This window comes from Rana temporaria, chromosome 4 (assembly GCF_905171775.1).
Source record: "Rana temporaria chromosome 4, aRanTem1.1, whole genome shotgun sequence".
NCBI classification, from domain to species: domain Eukaryota; kingdom Metazoa; phylum Chordata; class Amphibia; order Anura; family Ranidae; genus Rana; species Rana temporaria.
In genome coordinates, this window is record NC_053492.1 from 432,491,988 (window position 1) to 432,512,137 (window position 20,150).

At 40.8% G+C, this 20,150-nt stretch overlaps 1 protein-coding gene across 1 annotated transcript in view; it reads left to right on the forward strand.

Moving 5' to 3' along the window:
- The window catches only part of USH2A (usherin), a 1,018,338-nt gene that overhangs the window by 111,586 nt on the left and 886,602 nt on the right, over nucleotides 1–20,150 (forward strand). Inside the window, exon 9 of the mRNA XM_040347840.1 lies at nucleotides 18,651–18,846. Coding sequence (XP_040203774.1) covers nucleotides 18,651–18,846 — 196 coding nt within the window. The remainder of the gene's footprint in view (nucleotides 1–18,650; nucleotides 18,847–20,150) is intronic.

Below are 20,150 nucleotides of genomic sequence, written 5' to 3' on the forward strand. Positions count from 1 at the left end.
ACATGTTTAGAGTTACAGAGGAGGTCTAGTGCTAGAATTTTTGCTCTCTCTATAACGATTGCGGCGTATGTAACCTGTGTATCTGGCTCTGGTATTAGCCAGTGGCTCACCAGCCACTGACCTCACCGCACATCCCTGGTGCTTACAATGATCAGCTTTTGTTTAATTATGGAAAACCTTTAACTTAAAAGGAAATTTGTAGTCAATTGGTAGCCAACCAGCTTCTAATGTGTACTTGACACGAAACGTACGTCGGGAGGTGAACGTACTGACGTCATCACCAAGAGACAGGCGTCTGTAGGCAGGCCGGCCGCCTTTTTTATGGAGACGAACATCGTCTTTTTTCAAACCTCGCATATCAATTGGACCAATTAAGTCTGCATGACAGGCTTGTTATCCTCTTGCCCCTGGTAAGCGGTGATTTTGGCTGGTGGCGGAGCATGGGTGTTTGCACGAATATTTTGGAGGTTCATCCCTCAACTATCTTCATAAACACCTACCTTTTATTACGGATTCACTTTATATGGATTCTCTTAGTTATCAGCATTTTTATACTTTATAGGTTATGAGCTATCAACTCATGAGTCAGGTTTAGTGACTTCAGCGCTATTAATGTTTTATTGATATTTTTTGATAATACATATGTGTTTTTTAGGTTTCTCTTTGTACCTCAGGAATTGGGACTATACATTTCCTTATTCATTGGATGTGTTCACATCCTTGTTTTGTTCACTTTCTTTCAATATTTTTATTGATAGCCTATTGATGCTCTATATCTGATCTTAATATCAACCTTTATGGTATATGATTTATTTTGGTCTGTATGCACTTGACTTATGATGGACTGATCACAATATTGGTCCTTCACGTTGTAGCGCAGCTCTTTACTGTTCCTTTAATTATTTATTTATGTATATCATATGCTGTGTTCTTTTTTGTTTTATTTGGTCAGCGCAGTATTTTTTTCCACATTTTTCCAGCTTCTAACGTCAGCTTGTTCAATTAAACTTTCACAAAAAACTAGAAGCTGTTTTTAATGCAGATTTTGCCCCAGATTTTTCACTCCAGTTTTAGTAAAGCAACCCTGAGGTGTGTTAATATTCAGATCACCAGGTAAAAGCAGAGGGAAAAAGCCTAAAAAAAACCCTAAAGCAACCAAAACATTAAATGACTGGTAAGCTGCAATATATTACATTTTCTGGTTTCGGGTTTGATACTGCTTTTAGGACCACTTACCACTGGATAATTTATCAAGAAGAAAAGGACATCACCAAATTAGCCTGAAGACTTCTGGAAAAGGTTTGTATTAAAATAAAAGCGTAAAATGCTGCTGGGTGGGGATGGGTGGTTGGTTAGCAGGTTCCAGGGGAGCACTGTGAGTAGGAACCCCAACGTTTTTTTAGTCTCTTATTCATGTTCTGATCATTTTCACAACATTTGGATAGGAAAAAATATGGCACTTTTATTATGTATGCTAGGGGAAATGCTCAGTATCTGTCCCCATATCTCATTCAGTTATGATTTATTGAAGTATTTAAAACACACTGGAATAGTTACATATATCATGTCCGGTGGTTATATCATGTTGGAAGGGATAGTGTCCATGCATAGAAGACCATTGGTGATAAGTATAAATGTATCTGCCTGGTCTCTCAGTACTCTTGGGACTTCTATTCAAATGTCACAAATTGTTATTAATCTGTGTCACCAATGCACATAATGATATCACATGGGCAGTTTTATCTATGCTGGTTCACATGAATGTGTAGAGAACAAAAACCCAGCTGTGGGAGGGAAAAATTAGATTAAAAGGAATTTGTCCAACACTGTGCCTTAAAATTAAGACTCAACACAAGCCAAGACTTTTTTTATGTTTTGGTGTGTGGAAAGACTGGACCCCCCATCAGGTTACATGGCTACATCATTAGTCAAGTTGAAAAAAGACACCTATCCAATCCAAAGAGTATAACCAAAAGACCAATGATCTTATGAGCTGCTATGTGCAAAAAAAATTGTATTACTCTCTCATATACAGGGGTTGGACAAAAATATGGAAACACCAGGTAAAAAGAACAAAACCCTTGCCTAATATGGTGTTGGACCGTCTTTGGCATCCAAGACTACCTGAATTATCCTGGAAACTGACAAAACCAAGTCTTGGATGGTGAATAATGGAATCAGATACCACTCTTCATGCAAAAATTGTTCCAATGCTCTCAGAGATGCCGGAAGGTGAAAAATGAAACTGAACCATGTTCTCAAAAAATAGTGGCTCTGTGATATTGAGGCCCAGCTATTGCGGCGCCCAGGGAAGGTGTGAGACTTTGTCTGCATGCTCGTCAAACCACTATTTGACAACACCAACTGTGTGAATTGGAGCATTATGGTCTTGGTAAATGGTGCTGTTTGTGTTCAGGGGAAACAATGTCTGCACCATGGGCTAGCATTGACTCTACCTTTCAAGTTGATGATGGGGCCAGCAGAATATGAAGATATGGTTGCACCACCACCATGCTTTACTGGTACAAGACAGTCTTTGACGTAAGCTTGAGACAGTGTTGGCCACACGTAAACAGGCCCAGTGGTTGGGAACAGTGTGAAGCTCCATTCATTGGACCATATTACAGTCTTCCATTGATTGATAGTACACATTTTATGGGTGTTGCACCATTCTCTCCTCTTCTGAGCATTAATATCAGTCTCTGGTGGTTTGGCAATTTCACCTCACCCGTCAATGTTTTGCTTCTGGAGTTCCCTCCAAACAGTTCTTGTTGACATGGGCGTTGGAAGACTGAGATTTGGCTCTACAGTCACTTTTGCAGCAGTTGTCTTTTTATTCCGGGTCACAATCCTGCACATTGTCCTTTTGTCTCTGTTGGTCAGTCGATCATGTTGATCGCGCTTATGTTTATCAGACAACGTTCTCCTGGAAACTGTATCTGTGTCACGCACCAGGTGTGAGGCCTAGATGCTGAGTGGGCTCCCCTTGCGGCTAAGTGCAGCGCTTCCCTGAAAGTGGTACAAGGAGAGCAGTGCCCAGAGAAGCATGGTTTGCCAGGTACTGAGATGAGATGAGCTGGTCACAGTGATGTAGCAGGAACAGGCTGGATGAACTGTAAAGCTGGTGTGCTTGCAGAGTACCAGGTAAGCTTGACAGAGTAGCAACCAAAAACGGAATTGAGAGCCAGGCCAGGCCGTAAGATCAGTTCAGATGATAAGATTGGATAGTCAGGGTCATACACAGGAAGATGGATCTGTAGCAGAGTCGATAAGCCAAGCCAAGGTCAGACACGGTGGAGCAAGCCAGAGAGAAGTGAGAAGTACAAGCCAAGGTTAAATGAAGAGATCAGGATCACAGGTCAGAGAAAGCTGGGTCAATAGCAGAAGTTCAATCAGGATACACGGGAACTCAGGATCAAGGAGAAGCTGAAGATAATCCAGCAATGAGCAGCTCCAGCGGCAGGCTTAAATAAACCAGGAAGTAAGTCATGTGATCTGTTCAGTTTATAATGCGGAAATACCGCCCACATTAGTCACACTGTGCACCATGGTGACCATGATTGTCTTGGATGGAATTGCCAGTCCTTCTTCGCCCATTTCCCTGACAATATGTCATCATAGCCTTTGATACTGTACCTTGCGACACAAATAAATTGGCAACTTCAGTCAAAGAGGCACCAGCTAAGCCGCCACCAACAATAGTCCCTCTTTGAAACTCAGTAGCTCTGACATGACTCTGTATTACTAGCAGCACACGCAGTGAATGACAAAAGTGAGGCTTCCTATCTGTTAGCTAGGTGTCTCATCACACAGCGGAAGCAAAAGAATGTTACATCACTTCCGCTTTTAATGTGGAACATGTCATCACTTTCACACATTACAAATCATGTAATGTTTCCATATTTTTGTCCAACCTCTGTATATGTGTTGTACAAAATGATATTGATAATATGTGCCGCGCTTCACATTCTTCATTTCTCATAATACAGGCATGTGATCCTCAAATACACAATTCATAAGCAAAAGTTCTGCACAAAAAATTTCAACTAAAAACAAAAAAAAACAAAAACACATAAGCCCCAGTGTTATCAGTGCACAATCCAAAACTAAAATATTATTTATTCTGTCAGTGTCACGTTTTTCTTCAAGCACCACCATTCCGTGCCAATATTGTTATCAGTGACATGAATGCCCTTCACCAGATGTACCCCCACCTAGAATATATGACCATGCAGTTAAGAAAAGAAAGCAAGAGGGTAATTTGGACTTTAACCACTTAAGACCCGGACCATTATGCAGGTAAATGACCTGGTCAGTTTTTGCAATTCGGCACTGCGTCGCTTTAACTGACAATTGCGCAAGTCGTGCAACTTGGCTCCCAAACATAATTTACGTCCTTTTTTTCCCCACAAATAGTGCTTTCTTTTGGTGGTATTTGATCACCTCTGCGGTTTTAATTTTTTGCGCCATAAACAAAAATAGAGCGTCAATTTGGAAAAAAATTCAATATTTTTTACTTTTTGCTATAATAAATATCCCTCAGCTTAGGCCGATACGTATTCTTCTACCTATTTTTGGTAAAAAAAATTGTCTGGGACAAGGGCGTTCCCTTCTTGTATGATTTGATTATGAACAAGTATTAGAAAATAAAGCTAGTTTGTGAACATACCATGTGTGCGTGTGGATGTTTTCTCACTACCAATGCATTGGGGACTTTCTACACATCCAGATTGTTCTTAAAACCCGGGTCTAGTTGAACCAGCAACCTTACACATGCAACCTAAAAGAAAGTCACCATATTAATGTGTCCACATTGCATTACCAAATCGCTGTTCTTTTACCTTAACATTTTTATCCCCTGCACCTGTTTGAGTCCACATAATATCACCAATCAGTGGGCTGCATGCCGGAGCTCGGGAAGCGAATTGGTGACCTCACTGGTCTCCCCTCCTACCAATACACTTCCCCCGGTAAGCACACTAGCGTGGCTAAGAAGCGCGCACGGACATTGAAAAGAAAGAACACACACGGTGTCCTGTAAAGAAATGCCCCTACCGAAAAATGTCCGCCGGCATTGCGCATGAGCAGAACAGCTGAGTTTTTGATCAGCTGCTGTCTCACGTTGCCGAGGCACGTTCATGTAGGAGAGGGGTGGATATTTACATGAAGGGGTTAGTAATTAAATGATGGGCAGTGCTGGGGGCGGAATTTTTATCGACGGCCAAACAAATCTGCTAAAGAAATCTATATCTAATATAGAAAAAAATGCCCTTCAATTGACTAAACATGCCATGCAAGCTTTCAAAATGAATAGCAGATAAAGATTTATTTGCAGATTTCTTTGGCCATCGATAAAAATTCCGCCCGCCAAACACTGCCCATCATTGAAAAATCCGACCCCTTCTTGTAAATATCCGCCCCTCACCTACATGAACGTGCCTCGGCCATGCGAGACAACAGCTGATCGTAAACTCAGCTGTTCTTCGGCTCCGTGCGGCACATGTGCTGTTCCACCTGGGCACTTCTCGATAGAACGGCAGTCCCCACTGTGCATGCACTTCACACGCAAAGCGCTCACACTGCACCATCAATGCACACATATGCCAAAGCTACCTGGCTCCTGTGTCTATGAGAATACACACTTCAGCTGGTTACGCCCCCTTATGAGTATCAACCAATCAGAACTCCACTTGACTTCAGCATGGCCAATAATGCTGAGCCACGGAGCAGCCAATCGTGGGTAATTCGGAGGAGGTAGGGGGAGAGAAATGCTGGAATGCTGGACACACACCCCCTTCTCTCATGCTCATGCTGGAGACTCCTAATTATTTTGTCAGTCACAGGAGAGGAGGTGTGACGACAACATTTTTTTCATGTGTCAGGTTTTTTCACTGTAGGAAAGTAGAGAGGATTTCAGACTCGTTACTCCTTTCCTGGCCAGACTGGCGACAGATGATATCTGCTACTTTTCTGTGTGAGGTAGACTGGTCAATTTAATTTTGATTTTGTGGGTTTACAACAACAGAGGAACACACAGAGACTACAATGAGTAGCAGTGAATATATATGAGAACATTTTAATCACTGTGCAATCACAGCACAGGCAGTGTGCCATGAATCTCCAAGGTATAGTAATGCCACGTACACACGGTCCGAATTTCCGACAACAAATGTTCGATGTGAGCTTGTTGTCAGAAAATCCGACCGTGTGTATGCTTCATTGGACACTTGCTGTCTGAATTTCCGACAACAAATGTTTGAGAGCTGGTTCTCAATTTTTCCGACAACAAAAGTTCTTCCGACGCAAAAAAAATCCTACGCATGCTCGGAATTAATTTGACGCATTCTTGGAAACATTGAACTTCATTTTTCTTGGCTCGTCGTAGTGTTGTACGTCACCGCGTTCTTGACGTTTGGAATTTCTGACAACATTTGTGTGACCGTGTGTATGCAAGACATATTTGAGCCAACATTCCGTCAGAAAAAATAAATCCACAGTTTTGATGTCAGAATGTCTGATCATGTGTATGCGGCATAACTGTGTAAGTGGTGTCATCGGCCAGAGTCAACACCTGAAACTTCTAAACTCTGTTTAGGAGAGACCTACAGGTTAGTTTTATTATTATAATATTTAATATAGGGCAAAGTAAAACGTTTAATTTAATACTGCTTTAAGCTGGCCATTGGGATACCGTGAAACAGGGTCTAGTAAGGAGAAAGACCCCCTTTGTTGTCCCCCCTATGACAGATACAAGGACCTTTATGGCAGGATCACCAGGTACTGTTTTAATGAAGCTGCAGATGTAAAAAGTGTTAAAAATGACTTTTGAAACTAACACTTATATGAAATTTTAGTGATCGAGTTTACTTTCTAAACATAAATGTACAAATGTATAAAATTGACAAATCTTTTACCCTTTTGAATGATATTTTTCTATCAGAGAAACAACAAAAATTGTTATTGTATAGAATGGACGGTTAAATGTGCTTTAGATTAGGACTCAAAAGAGATTAATGGACATAATTAAACTAATAGACACGTGAACTTGTATGATTTATTTTTACAAGTGTGCCATTAATCACAAATTAAAACCCTTAATAAACCTGATTTTGACATTTTTCTTTGTGGAGTACTATATGGTGTATTACAAATCGGGCACTTACGTCTACATAAATATATGTTATTGACTCGGCTCCAATTCAGACCTGTGTTTGTTGCCAGTTTATAGTTATTTTTTTACTTATTATATTTTAAACTGTTAAAATGTAACAATCTGCTGTAGAAATCTATGGAGTGGATTTATAAATCTTGGCTGAAACAAGGAACAATTCCCTGCCTGCTTCCTCCCCGCACATTCTGTGATGAAATCACCAATATTCATAAGCTGACAAATCTGATCTTGTTTTTGCCATTTGTAAAGGGATGTTAAAGAGAACCAGTCAGTAATGGGCCAAGATTGGGATCTGAATGTTCAGACAGGAATTGTTATAAATATGCAATGTTATTTATGAGATGCCTATATTTGTCCCCATAGGACATACATGCCCCTTTGGTCCTGGTGGTCAAAGATGAGGGTAACCTAAGTCTGTAGTTGCACACACAGTTCTATAGCTCTGCTCAAGACTGGCTTCTCCTGTACATGGACAATCTGGGTGTCAGCCATAGTAGTCCATCTCCACTCTCCATTGGAGAATATAAAAGAATGTCAGCCACACTCCACTTAGCTCTTCTTGCAGTATTTTTTAAAGTCCAGAAATTTACTGCATACAGCGATACCTCCACCCAAAGACCAACCTTTGTTGATGTGTTTCACCACTCCTGGTTTGCTCACAAGGATAAGGAGTGGGGATTTGCATTCAAGTGGTTGTAAAACCACTGAAAAATTCCTGCAAGACAAAGGCATAGCATACTAGCTCATTTTGAAATACTTACCTTAAATTGAAGCCCGCAGCTGTCCAGGCCCACCGCCGTGGCCGGTAACATATCTTCCAGATCGCGAGCTCTGGAGCTGTGATTGGCTGGAGCCGTGATGACGTCACTCCCATACATGCGCCAGGTCTAGGGTCTGAATGTGATGGGTTTGGGGCTAATCTGAAATCTAAAGGTGCATGCATTGAAGCTTATCTGAGGTAGGAATGCGTATGCTTTTAGGTTGATCTGAGATGTGAAGTTGAATTCTATGATTCACTGGCACACTAGTTGTCTAATGCTTGTAGAATTGACCTTAATGTGGAAAAAGTTGCTGACCCCTTCTCTAGCCTGTTCCTTTTAAGAAGAACTAAAATATTTGTCTAAAATAGTACATAGCATACAAAATACAAAACCTGTTTTATGCAAAAGAATCCTTTGGGTGGTGTCTCTAATCCCCAGCTAAAACGTATGCATATAAAAGGCTTTCAAAATGATAATTTTCAACTCAATTGATGTAGTCAATAAATAACATCATTCTAAACAAAACATATCATGAAAGAAACAAGCAGATTGATATGGCTCACATCCTTCTGAAAATATTAGCTGCCCAGGTGCCTTTGGTTCAGTACCAATAGACTGATCGGAAATAAGTAAAGTTCCAAGTCAAAGACCGAGAAAGCATTGAAGTCACAAGACTAGCATGGAAAAAGGAAATAAAGTATCAGTTATTTTTTTTAAAACAGTCTACACTTGGAAGCACCTCTGCACCTTCTTTTTTTCTCTTACATTGTTCTTGGAGGTTGTTTTTACTCCCCTCAAGAGGCTTGCCCTAAGCAACATACATTATTTAGCCCCAGTGATCCCACACTTGGATGGACTTACTGCGTATGACTTTTTTCCTATGACTTGTATTGTGATTTTAATTACACACAGATGGTTATAAGGATATTGTTAACAATCAATGCGCCATTTTTAGTTTTTGTTTTTTTATAGCAATGGTATAGAATTCAGATGACACTATGGGGTTGATTTACTAAAGGCAAATTGATTGTGCTCTTTTCAAAGTGCAGTTGCACTTTGCAAGAGCAGTTGCTCCAGAGCTTAGTAAATGATCGGGAGCTCTGCTGACTTCCATCACCCAATCATGCGCAAGCAAAAATGCTGTTTTTTTTTATTTTCCTTGCATGTGATTGGATATTCTTTGCAAAGTAAAATTTTACCTCATTTACTAAGCTCTGAAGCAATTGCACTTGCCGAGTGCAACTGCATTTTGCAAAGTGCACAGTCTAGTTGCCTTTAGTAAATCAACCCCTATGCCTGTAAAAGAAGATTGTAAATACCTTTCCTTCTATCCAGGCCACTCTTAACCTGAGAAATCTTCCACAAATTTCTGGATTCACCAATGGTGTGGAGGTCAGCAGTGAGCCAGTGAGACTTGCTGAGGACCCAGTAGATCACCACCCACTTCAGCAAAGTATTTCTCAGAATCAGAGTGGCATTCAGCAGAAAGGGTAAGTATAGGGTTGCTAAGAACCAATACAGGCAGATGGAAAACAAAAAGATAATAGATACTGTTTTGGTAACTTCATTGCCTTGCGTTTCGGTCTAGAGTTTTTGAAAATGTTGGCGTTGTGGTTTAAAGAAAGACTACCAAATTTAAGACTTCTAATACTCTTCGTCATACTTACATTGACTTACTTACATAATTCTAAACTTCACAATAATTTTCTATCCCTCCACCAAATATTTCAGAAGTCTCCCAAAGTTTGGCCTGGACCCCAAAGATAGAGGTGGCTACAGGTTTTTGACGTGAACAAAGTATAAGTAATTGTTCAAGTGTCCGTTCCACCTTCTCTTCCATTACTCTTTCATTATGTTCAGAACCTATATCATTAATGTGACATTGACTCCATAATCAAGCTAAATTACCGGCGATGATAAAATCCTGCTGTGCCCAAGATTGATAGCGTCGCAGAACACGTCAACCCTGTGCGGGCCAAGTGGAGACCCTCTACAACATTCAATTTCCCTGACCTTATTTCTGAACTAGATGTCAATTATTTATTTCTACTTTCCTGTGGTGATGTTTTAAACATTCCAGCCTACTTGTTATTCCTGCCGGCATTGCGACTGTCCTTTGATATTATTCTTTAGTACATCAAATGGGAACATTTTAGTATTTTTTGATTGCCCTGATAGTTTCATGCAAGTTTTAATGTATTCAGTTCAAAGATCTTAAGAAAGTCTGGCTCATTACTGGATAGGCAATAAAAAACAGAAATGATTCAGACAGAGTATATTGAGTTATATTTCCCAACAGAAAAAGTGAACACTGATTCATTACCTTTGCCCACAGATGTGTAGGGAGTTTTTGAGAAAATTAGGAAAGTGAATGGCATTCCTAGTGCCACTGTCACCAGTCAGAGTGGAGAAAACCATGTCCAGGTGGACTAATATATATCAGATTGCTAGGATGCATTTTTTATTTGAAATTATACATTTCCCTTATTGCTCAGCAGGCTGACCCTTTTTATTTTCATTTTTTTTCCAAAAAATTTAATCTCGCTGGAATGTGAGGCAGATTTTTGCTGCTCTTTTCCGTTCATTCAATTCCATTTTTTTGACTACTAACCTGTATCACAGCGAATGAATCTTTGATAGCCTCAACATGCTGATGGCTTATTTGATCTTGGTTCTGATGCCGGATATGCATATGTTTATTTCAGGTCAGCAAGTCACCAAGTAGAAGAGAATAGATAAGGAATAGATGACAAAGTAATTAAGAAATTACAGATTCCATATTCTTGCTCAATCAGGTTACTTTAAAAGTGGACCTAAATAGCAAAAAATAGAACATCGGTTTTTGGTACTAGAATTAAAGATATCACAAAGAGAATTGGTCACAACTGGGCTGCTTTAGTAATGGTTTATAGGTTGGGAAGCTATATAAAATTCAAAAAGTGATCCTGCGCTAAATCGTGGTATCACTAAAAATAACACCCTGTGATAGAATATAAAGTATAAAAAGTGCTAAAAAATTGCAAATAAGTACAGTGGAAAAATAGGGAAGGTGAATGGGTACCGATCAATGTGGGAAGCTATACTTTGCAAGGGAATTTGCCCAAGAGCTTATTAAATGTGAAGAAATCGCACTTTGCAAAGATTGCAAAATAATAATTTTTGCTTTCAAATGATTAGATGAAGGAAGTCAGCAGAGCTTCACCTCATTTACTAAGTTCCTGTTGGATTTTCCACACTCGATCAGTGCTGCAGTCTATAGCCAGCAGCACTGATCGGGGTTTTCTGATGGTGGGGAAGTCCCACTGCCGTAAGAATGCAATAGCTCAGCAGGGAGGATTCCGCATTGAGTGTGTGGATAGGGGAATCAAGTCCGTTTTTTTCCCCCCGTTCAACCCGCTGGTTGAAAGCACGGGTTGAATAAAAAAAACTGATCCATCTATGGGCTGATTAAAAAAGAGTACCAAAGGATTCCTTACCAGATTAATACAGAGTGGAAAATAATGTAAACCTTGTTTTAGTAAAAACAATAAAAAAAATATATATATTTTTATTTTTCTAATTTTTCACAGACAGTTTAAAAATATGCTTTTTTCATTTCTCTTCGCCAAGCTGAACAATCACTTTGATGGCCTTAATTTAACCCCATAAAGTCTGGAGGTTAACCACTTCAGCCCTGGAAGATTTGGCTGCTTAATGAACAGGCCATTTTTTGCTATTCGGCATTGCGTCGCTTTAACTGACAATTGCACGGTCGTGCGATGTTGTACTTAAACAAAATTGACGTGCTTTTTTTCCACAAATAGAGCTTTCTTTTTGTGGGATTTAATTTTTTGCGCTATTAACAAAAAAAAGAGCGCCAATTTTGGAAAAAGTACAATATTACTGACCCGGTGATGCCTTGACGCGGCTTCCCGCGGCGTTTATGGCATTTCCGGGTTGGGATAGCTCATTAGGAGCTCTCCAGACCCTGATTCAGCAGCGTGGATCTGTTGGCTGGCGGTCAGGCGGTTGGCTGGTACTAGCTCGGGACTCCGTTTGGTAGCCAATTGGGGTTTCCACCGGTGCAGTTCTCTTTACCCCCAGTCCTTGCAGTACACTGCAATTGTCACACATACAGATACCTCTGTTCTGTGACGCACTGCTGGCTTCACCAGCAATTTGTGGACACCTTGAACTATGCACCCATGTTATTCCCCGCTCGGATGTTCCATTCCATGGTTCCGTCCTCCTCACCTGCCTATGCCACCAGGATTTTTCTATCTTGACCTGGTCAAACCACCCAATAACCGTTATTATGGTAAGCTCACCTACCCCTTCTACCACCCTCCCCCCCCCATTTCCCCCCCCTTTGCTTTCCTCCCCCCTTCCCTCCTCTCTCGTCTCTTCCCACCCCCCCCCCCCCCTTTTTCTTTCCCTCCCCCCTTCTTCTCTTCCCTCCCCCCTTTCCCCCCTCCCCCTCAATCCCTTCCACCCTCTTTTTCTTTCTTTTCTCTTCTTTCCCCCCCCCCCTCTCATCCTTCCCCAGTCCTTCCCTCCATGCCCTTCCTATTTCTATCCTTTCCCTTCCCCTCATTCAGCCTCTTTCTCCCCTCCCCCGCCCTTATGTGTGGATCCCGAGCTTAACGCAATTGTATTATGATATATATCATACATTCATACACACTGCTAGTACCATATATATATCTCTGTTCACACTTAGATTTCCACGATTTATTATCCCCCTGTTCGCCACTGGGGGAACTCCCCCCGTTCACCTGGTCCCACACATTAACAATTGACCCACGGGGTAAGTCTATATGTATTTTTAATTTTCTTTTATTGCATAGTGCTTTGCTGATGTATGCTATATGTTTTATTATATTACTTATTGTTTAGATTGGCTGTCCTGATGAAGCGGAAAACCCGCGAAACTAGTAGACGCCGACCAATCCTGGATTTGTACAATTGTTTTGCATTTTTTAATCAAATAAATCTATTTTACATTATCATTGTTTATTGCTTTTATCAGTACCGAGACAGTCCCCCCCAACACACTGAGTGGGTCATATTGGGTCTAGCTTCAGCAACTATTCCCCCACCCACTCTCCCATTTTTTTTATTTGCAACTGGGATGAGGGTACACCTTTAATTTCATTATTGTATTTTAAATGAGGCTATACTCGCCCTTCTTTATACAATATTTTGTACTAAAGCTTGATTGGTTTGCGCAAAAGTTATAGCGTCTACAAAATAGGGAATAGATTTATGGCATTTTTATTATTTATTAATTTCTTTACTAGTAATGGCGGAGATCTCCGATTTTTATCGGGACTGCGACATTATGGCGTACATATTGGACACTTTTGACAAATTTTTGGGACCATTGGCATTTATACAGCGATCAGTGCTATAAAAATGCACTGATTACTGTGTAAATGTCACTGACAGGGAAGGGGTTATCACTAGGGGGCGATCAAGGGGTTAACTGTGTTCCCTAATGTGTGGTTTAACTGTAGAGGGGAAAGGACTCACTAGGGGAAGAGATTGATCGGTGCTCATACATTGTATTAACACACGATCAGTCTCCTCGCTCCTGAGAGAATAGAGATTTGTGTATTTACACACACACATCCCCGTTCTCGTTCTATAACAAGCAATCTCAGGTGCCCGGCAGTCATCGCAACCGGCGGGCACTCGCATCAGCTCCGGGGACATGCTTTGGGCATGTCCCCCCGCCAGAAGCGTCTTAAAGAGCCAACGTAAAGCTACAATGGCTCGCGCAGGGGGGCCAGCCTGCCACAGTATAACTGCGGCGGCTGGACCGGAAGCTGTTAAGTGCCAACATTTCGCATTAATTAATAGCTAACATGGTATAAAACTCCACTACTGCTATGATCTATTATAAAATGTCCCAGAAAGTTTGACATTTAAACAACAATAAAACATGTTATATATTGCAGCTTATCCATCCTTAAATGTGGTGGCTGCATTTGTTTTCATTTTTTAGGCGCTCTTTTTTTGTTTATTTTCATCTAGTGATCCTGTCTGTTAGCCCTGGTTCACACTGGGCTGCGGGAGTGAAGCCGTGCGAGTTCAGCTGAACTCGCACGATTTCACTCCCGCTGGCAGTCCCGATTTCGGCCGCGATTTAAGAGACATCTGTGCAGGTTTCTGCACAGATGTCTATGTAAATCGCGGCCCTAAATCGCAAAAAGAAGTACAGGAACTACTTTTGAAATCGGTGCAGCGCCGCAGATGCGGCGTCGCACCGATTAGGACAGTGTCATTGCCGACAATTGCCGGCAAATGCCGCCGATTTGAGATGCGATTTCGTAGCCAGTGTGAACCTGGGCTAAATCTGTTATTTTTAATTTTTCTTAAACAAGGCAAACACTCCAGCAAAAGTGGTGGTAAGGCTTCATGTACACTATGGCTACTAAACTTTAGAAGCTTTTGGCTTTTTTTTTTGCCAAAGCTTCTAAACTCAACTCTATAAAAGCGTCAATGTACACATATGGGATGATTTCCTAAGGGAAAATAGACTGTGCACTTTGCAAAGTGCAATTGCAGTTACTCCAGGGCTTAGTAAATGAGCAGAAGCTCTGCTGACTTCCATCATCCAATCATGTGCAAGCAAAAATGCTGTTTTTTTTAATTTCCTTGCATGCGATTGAGTATTCCTTGTAAAGTGAAGCTTTACCTCATTTGCTAAGCTCTGGAGCAACTGCACGTGCAAAGTTTATTTGCCTTTAGTAAATCAACTCCTTAGGCTTTTAGGATTGTTTAGGAGCTGCTATAATTATGGGAATGGTTCAACCTCCCTCAACTTCCCTTCAGGATAGAAACGTTTTGACCGACGGCTGCATCGATTTTGCTGCTTTTTGCGTGTTCCCGCAGCCGGCGGTCATAAGTAAGAAGATTCAGATTAATAATTTAAAAGTGTCAGGGGTGCTTACCGCTCAGCTTTTATTCATTTACTGTATGTAAAACATTTATTTCAAAAGAAAAACCAAACAGTTGCTGTAACTGCTTAAAAAGTGGCAGCTGGAGTTTGGCTTCTGTATTTACTAGTGACAGCGCTCTTCTGCAGCTGCACTTGCTACTTTCAAGGTTGGTGAAGATGTGGGGGGGGGGGGCGGAGCTCTGTACTAGAAGCTGGGGGGAATGGGAGGAGAGGTCTGTATTGGGGTTGGGGGAGGGGATGGGGCTGGGTTGAATTTGGGGGTAAACTAGTATTGGTTGTATGCATTAGATACACTGCTGAACCCTGCAATATGTATGCAACATACTCCTCAACCCTTTACTCTGTACGCAGTGCACTCCTCAACCTTTCACTCTATACTGTACACAGCGTACTTCTCAACTCTGTACATAGCAATCACTCCTCAACTCTATGTGCAGCACACTACTCAACCTTGCACTCTAAGCGATGTACTTCTCAACTCGCCTACTTCTCAATCCTGCACTCTGTACGCAGCATACTCCTGAACTCTGTATGCAGCTTACTCCTCAATGCTGCACTCTATAAGCGGTGTACTCCTCAACTCTGTACGCAGCACACTTGTCAACCCTGCATTTTGTAAACAGCGCCCTCCTCAACACTTAACTCTATACATAGCGCACGCCCCAACCCTGCACGCTGTATACAGCACACTCACGGAGCCTCCACTCTGAATGCAGTGTTCTCCCGAACCCTGTACTCTGTACACAGCACACTTCTGAAGTCTGTCCTATTCCTTCACCTATTCTCTGAGAAAATAAACCCTTAGTACATTCCTCACAACAAATAAGGGTTCAGAAGCAATGAAATTTGGGGGTCAAATCCTTAACAGTTACCGAATCCAATATTTATAATATCAATTTACTAGAGAAAAATATGTGCAGTAAATATTCTGATATTACCTTAAAGTCAATTTACCAAAAAATGGTGTTAATTATCCTATGGGCTAGCCATTCAGTATTTAATAAATGTACCAAATTCTATTTTGTACAAAAAAATCTTGATACTTTCCAGGGATAAAAACAGACTCTTCAGGACTGGTATTGATTTATATGGAACCCCATGCAAGAAAAAAAAAAAAAAAAGAATGGTCTCCCGACAAACAAAACTATACCAGACCCTTGAAGACTTTGAGGCCAGGAGGGGGGGGGGGGGGGCAAGTGTATGGTCCTTCCCCTCCTGAACCACACCAGACTACCACATGCACTCAACATGGGGGGGGGGTAATTTCCAGGGAAGATCCTCCTTGCAAATCACCTTGTCCCCATGTTGATGCAGACAACGGTGTCTTTCCCACAAAGTTGGCTCAGTGGCTTATGGGAATCTGGAAGCACTCTTTAACAATAAAAGGGAACCTCAGATTCTGTCCATATATATATAATACCCCTACTCATTGACTAAATAAATGTAATGGTAAATATGCACACACAGTTTTTGGCATACCTTTAATAAACCCCCACCCCCAAAAAAATAATAATAATAATATCACATGATGTTAATCCATGCCCAAGTCCAGTCTGCATTATTACACCAAGTAAAAAATAGACTGAGGCCCCGTACACACGACCAGTTTCCTCGGCAGAATTCAGCTTCCGACCGAGTTTCTGGCTGAATTCTGCCGAGAAACCCGGCCGTGTGTACACTTTCGGCCGAGGAAGTCGACGAGGACCTCGGCGAGGAAATAGAGAACATGTTCTCTATTTCCTCGTTGTTCTATGGGAGAACTCGGCCCGCCGAGCTCCTCGGCGGCTTCAGGGCTGAACTGGCCGGGAACTCGATGTGTTTGGCACGTCAAGTTCCTCGGCCGTGTGTACGGGGCCTCAGGCCTCGTACACACGGGCAAGAATCTCGTCAGGAAAAAACATTGTTTTTCCTGACGAAATTCTTGGCAAGAATCTCTTCCCGCCTGAGTGTACACACAGACCTTTCAAAAGAACCGCGGTTCTCTTGAAAGGCAAGAACGTGGTGACGTCATCGCTTACAACGAGCGTGCGCTCGTCACATTCGATGCCGTCGCCGCCATCTTGCTTTACCCTACCTATGCCGTGGAAGCTACCGCGCATGCGTCAAAGTCATTTCGAGCATGCGCGGGTTTCCACGGCGACAGGTAAGTATACACACTCTCGGGTTTCTCGATGGGAAACAGGCCGACCAGAATCTCTAAGAGAAAATAGAGAGCAGGATCTTTATTTTTCTCATTGAGATTCTGGCCAGATTTCCAGACGAGAAACCTGAAAGCCTCGTACAAACACGCTCGGTTTACTCGGCAAGAAAGCTCTGCCAGCAGTTTTCTTTCTGGTTCTTGCCGAGAAAACCGAGCATGTGTATGAAGCCTCGTACACACAACCGAGTTTCTTGGCAAAAACCAGCAACAAACTGGCTGTTTTTTCTTTTGCTGAGGAAACCGGTCGTGTGTACATTTTTCGACTTCGAAACTGTCGAGGAACTCGTCGAGCCAAAAAGAGAGCATGTTCTCTTTTTCCTCGACGGGAATGGAGAAAATTGGCACGTCGAGTTCCTCGACAGCCTAACAAGGAACTTGATGTGTTTCGCCCGTCGAGTTCCTCGGTCGTGTGTACGAGGCCTGAGGCTTAAAGCTACCACAAAAAAAAGAAAAAAAAATTGATTATTTAAAAATTGTGTTTTAGTAAATTTACAATTTCAGAAAAAAATACTACATAAGTTCTTTTAGCGCAAAATCTCATGTAGTGTTTAGCTCTATCCAAAAAATATTAGTATTATTTTTGTTCTTAATATTATGTAAAATGATCATAAATTATAATTCTGTAGAAATTATTTTAAGAATTAAGCTTATGTAGCAGAAATTCATTATTACTGCTATTTGAAAGTATTATTAACAATTATCATACTGCAGAAATAGTTTCAATTATTAGGTAATGTAAAAGAAAGCTATTATTATTATCATTATTTAAAGTCATCAACAAAAAAATTATCGATCTGTAGAAATGTTTTTAAGGTATGAGATTTTGTGAAAGAGATGCATTAATTTCATTAGCAATATTACATCAAGAATTACATTTTGCTATGAAGGTGTTAAAATGTATAAAAGATTTAATTTAATTGCTTGTAAATTACAACATTATGTTCTCTATAATTTCAAGTACCACTGTCCGCTCTGACATTGTTTTTCTTCCCCACCACAGTATACATTGTGTATTTTTATGCAAATTCCAGCTTCTGTGCCTCAAGGGATTGGCCTGGAGGGGAATTCAGCCAGGATTTGATTTATGGTACAATTGCAGCAGTTAGTTCATTTTATAGCTGGTATGTAACTTTTTTAGTTAGCCATGCTAACAGCTCTAACTTAAAAATTAAACCCTTTAAGTGTAACAATATTTATTGTGCCATTACGGGGAAACCTCTTGGTAGAAAAGGGCCTCAATCGGGGTCAAACTTCAAAGAAAAGCGATGCCAACAGACGAGGAAGGGTCATATAAATATGTATGAGTGTGCATACTGTGACCCGCGCAAGTCATTTCAGAGCACCTGGGAGGGTGTAAATCCCTATTTTTCAAAAGGATAAAGAGCCGCGGGCAATTTCCTTCAGCGACTGAATTTTTCCTAAGAATGCAAACTGGTTAATCCATATTTTTCCAAAATTATCACATGAAAGAAAGAAGATAAGCTTAAAAACGGAACATGAATAAGCTACCAAAATTAATATCTTTTCCTTATTCTCTCCTTTTTTTTTTTTTTAATTTTCCAATTTTGTCTCCAGTGTGATCGCTGCCTGCCACTTTTCAACGACAAACCGTTTCGTCAAGGTGACCATGTGAATGCATTCAACTGCAGGCCATGCCAGTGTTACAACCATTCATCCAGTTGTCATTATGATGCTACTGCTGACCCTTACCCCCATGACCATGGACGAGGGGGAGGGGGAGTGTGTGAAAACTGCTTGCACAATACTACAGGTAACAGGTTCTGATGTTAAACTGTAAGGTAGATGTAAATTCTAACTGAATTGCAATTGTTTTGTTAAGGCACTGTGTATCATTAAATAATTGACTTTATTATTTTATTTTTATTTTTTAATAAAATGCATCTAACCTTTTTTTTGTTTTTTTTTTTTACATCTCAGTGCTGTTGATATTCTGCAGCCTCTTTGCAGCCACTTCCTGTCTACCTGCAATTAGTCAGTACATTATTAGGGATTAGTGCTGTGGATATATTGAAAATTGCCAGGGAGAACATCAGTGAATTAAATTTACCTTTAAACCAACTTCACAAGCATTGTGGTAACACATGCATGTTAATCACTGTAAAACTCACAATGGTGCTTAAATATAGGTGTGTAAGGATGGTCCAGATGTTCGAATCGACTGTAAGTTCGACTTGAATATCGGGTGTTCATTTGTTCGCAGACGAACTGAACATATGGGGCGCTTGCGACAAATTTGAGCATGGCGGAGCGTTCCCCATAATTGCAATGCGAGATCGCAGTGCATTGACGGCTGCTGATTGGCCTAAGCATGCATCTGACCTGCACGCTTTGGCCAATCACAGCGCGATCTGCTGTGAGAGCCATGATCGGCCAAAGGCAGGGTGCGATCTGCTGTGAGAGCCTGCCTCCAGGCTGCATCTTCAGATAAGGGTCTAGTATGGATTTTGGGGGGGGGGGGGACCCAAGCTAATATTTTTATTTTTATTTTGGCTTAATATTCGTACAAGTCCCGTAGTCCCCGTATTAGTCCCCAATTTTTTCCTTGATTTTGTATCTATATTGCCGGAAGCCATCAACACATTACAGCTGCGAGCAAGTTTAAATGCCATTTAACCCTTTAAAATGAGGACTTTTGATTTTTAATGTTTGTGTCCCATAAACTTCCTCCCTGGCGGTATGATTCTTTCAGAAAAAAGGTGCTGAAAGCGGTACCATTATTTGCAAGGAAATTTGGCGTTTTATACTGTAGGCCTGTAATTCTTAGGAATAACTCACTTAAATCTGACCAAACAAGAGTCTTGTAGGCATCCCGGGTATTTTTTAAAAACAAAATTATAAATTATAATATAATAAATAATTATAAATAATTATAACAAATAATAATATAATTATAATAAAAATTATTCAATAATGTAATCAACTCAAAATCACTGAAGTTTGCTCAGTTGCAGAATTGTCGCTGTCATTATTTTTATTTTTTTATGACGAATTTCCCCACAAATCGCTATCGCACAATTCTGCAAGTGATTATAATTTTTTATTGCTATTTTCTAG